General features: G+C 42.4%; 1 protein-coding gene across 2 annotated transcripts in view; it reads right to left on the bottom strand.

The window, feature by feature from the left end:
• Positions 1 to 499: 499 nt before the first annotated feature.
• The window catches only part of SMIM22 (small integral membrane protein 22), a 166,432-nt gene continuing 160,010 nt past the window's right edge, over positions 500 to 6,921 (bottom strand). For both annotated transcript variants that reach the window (XM_069646030.1, XM_069646029.1), the window contains one exon: positions 500 to 2,319. In XM_069646030.1, the coding sequence (XP_069502131.1) occupies positions 2,266 to 2,319 (54 nt within the window). In that variant the 3' untranslated portion in view covers positions 500 to 2,265. The remainder of the gene's footprint in view (positions 2,320 to 6,921) is intronic.

The raw sequence follows: 6,921 nt of genomic DNA, 5'->3' as shown, positions 1-6,921 counted from the left end.
GGTGTTTATCTTTTAACAGAACTGTAGAATCTTAGCCATATCAATGAGCTGTTGCACCGTCTACCCTTCACAAGCACATGTATTGTCTATCTATTTATAGATCTTTTATATTGCGCTACTCACACAAAGGCCTCAGGGTACACACAAGATAGAACAACATAAAACAGAAAGAGAGCACACCAATCAAATGTCTAGAATCAATCTACACCTCCGTCAAACAAAAATGTTTTTTAAACATTTTTTTAATTGTGCTATTGTCAACATGTAAATAAAACCTTGTGTGGAATCTTATGATGTCATCAGCCGCCCTATGGATGAGTGGCTGTTTCTTAAGTACACAAGTTAACTGGCGAAGTGTTAAATGTGCAAGGTGTGTGTACCAGACTTCGAGAAAACAGTGGTGACGAGGCTTCGAACACTTCCGCGTGTGTGACGTCTTTCATATAGCATGATAAATTTGTTCCATCAATCAATACAAGCATTTCAGCACACGACAAAATATTTTTGCATTAATGTGTTTATTTACATTTTTATAACTGCATACTAAAAGCGATTTATAAGAAACAATAGCTTAGGCTAAAAGGGGTAAAACCCTATCGATATTGGTGACTGGGTACTCCTGCTGGGTTACATGAATTATTCACAAAAATTGCCTCTTGTCTTAACGCCTCTGTAGACGAGTATACATTTGATACTTTTTTGTCTGACATTACACATAAAGATTGTATTCTCGTGATATGCTATTATGGGTCGTTTATAATGTAAAATATCTGTATTTGAGCAAATTTGCAAACCAAGCAGACGCCTGCCAGTGTACCAAAGAGGCTGTGTTATTTTTCTATTGACAGTAAGATAAGTACCATTTAGGGGTTATCTGCTTCACATCACCTTATTCTGAATTCAAGGTCGCTCTTTATGATGAGCCGACCATTCCAGCCCTTCTGAGACGATAGTGTCGGCAAACTTTCTTTTTTATCTCTAGGCCAATTTGCCTTTGAAGTTTTTTATGACCCCAACATTCAAATCTGTAAATTTTAAAAGTTCACTGTGTGATTTTCCGAAAACGTAAGTTTTCATTGTTCTTTCTGCTATAGTTACCCGAGTCAGGGATCATTGTTTTGGGAAGAGTTTGGAATTGTTCTTCTTGAGATTAGAACTTTTGTACTCTTCTGTCCTTTAAACCCGACAGGAGTTCATCGTAAAAACAATTGATCACACGACTGGTTAGAACAATAAAATAAACTAGAGCAACTAGTTTTAAGACTACTAATTTTACACAACAAAAAGTTTTGGCCTGTCTGCGATTTTTGAAAAAATATTCTAATGGGTTGCGTTTCATGCAGTTCAGAGCTTTTCCTCGCAAATTCCAAACCGTTCAAGCAACAGAGGAACTCGGTATCCTCTGGCGGTGCCTCGTGTAGTGGAAGAGGAGAGGTGATTTAAGTGGCTACGTAGGGAGAGCGCTAATAGAATTGGGTTTGGTTGTGCAGATCATTTAATTATGGAATACACTTTCTATTGTAAGGGCACACCAACTTAATTTGTTCACATCATTTTTGGTTATTTTTTCTAACTCTTCCTCTATTCATTGTGCTGGCCCATTGCACTGGGGAGCAACAGGCAAAATCAATGTAAGACGTCATGTACACCCTTCTGGATATCTACACTGACACTGGAATTGTGCCTCTGGCTGTCACAGTCGAGAGTGAATAAAACATAGCACAGCAGGCTGCAATCATTTCCTGTAGAGGAACAGCAACACATCAGCGTATGGCACTGCGGCGTGGGTTATCTACCCAGGTGAAATATAAAAATGACGACATTCTCTTTTAAGCAAAACATATGACCTGCAAGAATGAATTTACCATCAAGTCGTCACCCCTGGTAAAGTGCTGATTGTGCTTAGGAGCTGCAAAGGGCGCAAACAGAGGGAATGCTTTCACAAGCAGGCAAGGGGCCACGTCTGACTGTTTTAAGAATAAACCGCTTGTTTCTCGAACAAGACATGACCATTTCCTGGTCATCTAAGTAGCCCAGATTGTGCCCAAGCCTGACAGGTGCTAAACAGTGCGTGGAGGCCTACCATTGAGGTACGAATGACTCGTGATAATGGCACGTGATCTCAACCTACTCAATGTATGACTGAGTGAAATGGAGAGTTAGAGAGCATAAAAGAGACTGAGACGGGGAGAGAAAATTTGCTTCAGTTGATTCCATGAAGGTCTGGCTCGGTTGGGCTCCTTGGGCTGGCGCTGCGAGTGGCGCTTAAGGATCCATGGCAAGGTTGTCCACTCCAATCTTCTTGTGCTTATGTCCTTTCTGGGGATGGAATACAAAAACATAAGAAGCAAACCCAGGTTAGGAGAAAATGCACAAACAACATAAATTAGCCATTCTTTAAATAATCTTCTCTCCAACATACCACTACAGCTATGCTTATCACTGCTATGAGATGGAACTCCAGCAATACGAATAGAGCATTATACATCTCTGTATACATAAGGAGGTGTGTAGGGGTGCATGTGTGGTCTCTATGGAAGAGAAAACTGAGCATTTGTGTTTCTTCATCTTCGTGGTCTGCTGCTCTGGTGCTGAGGGGGCACAGACCTATTTTAAAAGCAATGGTCCGTTATCACAAAGTTTTAATGCTGCAAACTTAAGTGCTTGATGGCTTGAGAAGGTTGTAAAAACACATGCCCAACTAAGTAAGTGTGAAGTCTTTCACCGTGAGTTTAGCTAAGAATGTGCATTCCCAGAGAGAACCTGCAGCAGAAGCCATTTTAAATCCCTTGGACCCTTCCTTTGTGGATTTACTTTCCATCCAGTACTCAGAAACACATGATGGTACTAAATGCCACATTGGTTTTCACTCATTCTCTCAAGTGTTGGTGTCCCTCATTGTTCTTTTCTGCCACGTGTAGCAATGACTTAGTCAACAACGGAGGTCTCTGTTAATATAAGGCCAAATAAATGCCAAGGTAGCTGCTTGAGGAAACAGAACATCATATACCCCAGGTGATTTTAGCAAAGAAAAAAGACCAGTGTTTTCTCTGTTCTGGCATTAACATTGCTGTCTAGAATCGTTCTGTCTCTTATGACATTTAGATGTTATCACAATTGACCCCTCACTAAACCACACGTGCAGCAACTGTTCCATCTTCCATGAGGCCACAGACCATGCAGGCACTACTGGTACATATGGCAATATGTAAGATATATACATATATATATTTTTTTACTTTATTGTGCATTTGGTTATACCTTAAGCACATACAAATAGGAATAACAAATTAATAAAAATATTACATTTATATAAAATATATAAGAATAAATAGATTTATATTCCAGTTTAAGAAGTATAAACCATCCAATTTCCTCATTAATAAAATACAATTAATCACATATTCAGTTTAAAAATGCAAACCGTGCAAATTCCGTCCCTAATAAGATTGGGCCCTAGTATTATTAAAAACCTATAGAACAATAAGATCAATTATGTAGCTGTAATGGGAATATAGTGATTTCAAAAATCTCTAACGGATACTCAGCAAAATGATTCAATCGTAAATAAAACTGCTCAATAATGAAATTGCCTGCCTGCCCACCTGTTTGCTTCCACGGTCAGCCTGTTTTGCTTGGACCGTTGCATGCTGTGGTGCGACCTGTAGGCTAAGGTCCCCCTGCTTCATGGGACATGACATCTTGAGGAATCTATATCCGCCTATCATCCTTTCTACACCACGTCTCATTGACTCTTCTCCTATCCCCTACTCTCTCCATGAACCGCTTCCTGCATGGATTCAGCAGCATCTGGAATAGGGTATAAAGCTTCCGCAACACCCTGTGTGAGGTGGGCCTTTGTGGCCTGTGGCTGCGCATGCTCTGTGAGAAGAGGGCTAAGGCTGGTTGGGGATAGCTTTTCTGATGCAAATAACCAGAGATACAGACCATTGGCCCAAATGCCTGATGAATGACTGACAAACGCAGTTCTTTGCCTGACAGTGTTTTGCTGATTGGCAAAAGTCTAAGGAGGCCTCTGCACCTGTGGGATCAATGCAGACTTCCATTATGGCGCGGCGCAGTGATCACATACATCACGGTGCCCCGAATCCCCCTACCCACTTACCTTTTCGGCAGCACACACAGTAGTGTGCTGCCGTCTCAACTGTATCCCTGCAGTTTCAGTTCTTTCCCACTAACATGGGTCTGAATTGGCGCTGCATGGTCCTTTTTTTATTATTGACGTTTATATCTATCGTCTCCTGCTACCATGTAATGGACGTGGGGGGACCCCCCCTTGCAACTCCCGACCCCCATTACTCTGACTACAGGGAGAACCCCTGCTTCCATTAGTCAAAGCAATGGCGGTCGGGATATAAGTACAGCGCAAAGGTGCCGTATTTGATATAGGCGACATTTTAAAGTCGCAGTATTTGTATGTTTCCCACCTGGGCAAGGTAGAATGACGTCTGAGAATGGTGTCAAGTTGCCCTCCAGCATACCAAGAAGGAGACTTGTGTTTATTTCGTAGGAGGCCCTTTCTCTCAAAAAAAATGTTCCTGCCTCCCCGATGCCCTAGGCCTGCACTTCGGCTGAGTTCCCGGGCACCCACCCCCGAGTCACTGATAACCCATCCCCTGATCCTTGCTGCAAGGTGTGTACAATGTACCTTTGTGAGTGAGCAAGAGAGAGGATAAAAAGGAGACTGGCACTATCTGAGAGTGTGAGTGGCCTATAGAGGCAAGAGGGACATGTGCTGGGAGAGGATCCCATTGAGCACTGTTATGCATTTTTAGACCTTGTTACCCATTGTTGGGCTACATTATGAGATATTAGGCTAGATCAAACGGTCAGATCCTGGTATGCTAGGGTGTGAACTTGGGACCTGTCATTTGTGTTATAAATTAGCTGTGACCTTCCATCTTACTACTTGCTGACACCCCACAAGTATTAAAACAGTAGTTCTACTGAGCGTTACATGGGATAATGGTGCAGTACAACCCGGCACACAACATACACTAGCAACTGACAAAGGCAGCCAGCACGATATCGCAACCCAGCCTATGGTGACCTTAAGGGACTGTTTATTATGTCCTGCCAATTTGGCATGTTATTCTGCATGCGATTGTATGTTAATGACCAGTTGCAAACTAAAAAAATATGCAACATGCTTACCATTCTGAAATTGTCTTACTTAATGCCATGTATTTTTCACTGGTGGACCATATAGATGAATGGCACCTGTGGCAGTACTCCATGAAATTGCCTCGCCCAAAGCCAATACTAACTACCAAACAAGTGACCTTCCAGCCTCCCACCCTGACCGACCGTGGCATAGCCTGGGGGCATGGGTCCCCCCTCCTGGATCCTCCCTGGTGCCTGGTGTGCACCGTAGCCTCCAAGAACCTGCGAGTAGTGCGCCACTCACAGGGATTTTGTTTTTTTGTAAATATCAGGAGGGCTAGAGCTCGCTGAACTCTAGCCTGGATCTATGTGATCGCTGAGATAAAAAATGTTGAATATGAAAATACAGAATGTTTATTTTTTCCTGCACATTTCCCCACAATTATGAGTGTGGGGGGAGACCCCCTGCAAACCCCCCATACTCCCCTTATATTTTCTTTTACCCTATACCCCCCTCCACATATAATTGCATGAAAATGTGCTTTTCGAAATTCGGTATTTTTGTGTTCAAAATTTTCTTCGGCTCAGTAATTGATTGATAACCCCTATCCCTGCTGCTATTTAACAAATAAAATAAACCCTGTGAATGGAGTGCTGCAAGCGGCGTTGGGCCACTCACAGGGTTGCCAATGCAACAGCGTTGGCATTGCTGACCACGCAGCGCCGGAGAGTCACAGGGATTCAAGTTCTTCTGGTGTTTTTGAATGTATGCCTAGTGAAGAGGAAGTGTCAAGTATCGCCCCCACTCCAGTTGCCCCTCTTGTAGTGCCCGGTACTTTCACACCAAAATATGTGACGTATGATGAATAGATAAACCAGCAGAGAGCAGCACCTGGGCTCTGCCCAGTACCTATCAGAATAACAGCACCTATTGAAGTACCGACACCTAAGAAAACATGGACAGTAAGGTATCCATTGAGAAAGCTATATTTACAGTCGAGAGAAAATGACGGTTGTCAGAATGGAGTATCCGAAGATGGCAAGAAGATAATGAAGGAAGATGAATGTTGACGTCATAAGATATCGTACTGACGCACATATAGAATATATAATGACCTAAGAATGCTAACAAGAGACGAGAGACCATGGATGAATGACATTTTTGAGCCTGCGATGAGAAGTTGATGTTAAAATGAAGAAACTCATGCCACATACATGATGAAGATATTCAGTCATCTTAAACGTGTACAGATGCAAGTAACCGCAAGAAGCAAAGAAAGTGTGAAGCTTGCTTATGCTTAATAGTAAATAGATTGCGGCAAGCGCCAACATGTACAAGTATATACATGAAAAGCACTTTAGGTATAAGTATAATCCCACTACGCACATGAGCAGAATTGAACAAAAGGTTACTAAAGGTCTCAAAAGGAGTGTGTCGCAGAAAGAAAATCGAGAATCGAGGCAGAACGAAACCCAGCTGAGGATGATCATGCCAAGATGCTGAGATCTTATCTGGCTGGTAAAGGCCAACATTGGATACAATTAAGTAGAAAAGAACACGAGATCATGTTCAGAAAGGTCAAGATAAGCCACAGATGGCGGAGGACTGGTAGAATGAAATCAAATATACAAAAGAGACATAGAAAAAGACAATTTCACGGTGTCCAGTCACGTGACCCGGCAGGCTGGAAGAGTGAGACTTTCACACCTACGCATGGCTCTCCGCCATGCCCATACTCCTTTAAAAGTTCTCAAGACCACAGAGCAGACTCAAGGCCAACATACAAAGCAGTAATT

This window comes from Ambystoma mexicanum, chromosome 2p (assembly GCF_040938575.1).
Source record: "Ambystoma mexicanum isolate Mex_15411 chromosome 2p, UKY_AmexF1_1, whole genome shotgun sequence".
Lineage (NCBI taxonomy): Eukaryota > Metazoa > Chordata > Amphibia > Caudata > Ambystomatidae > Ambystoma > Ambystoma mexicanum.
The sequence above is the reverse complement of the archived record's forward strand: the minus strand, read 5'-3'. Positions and strand labels throughout refer to the sequence as shown.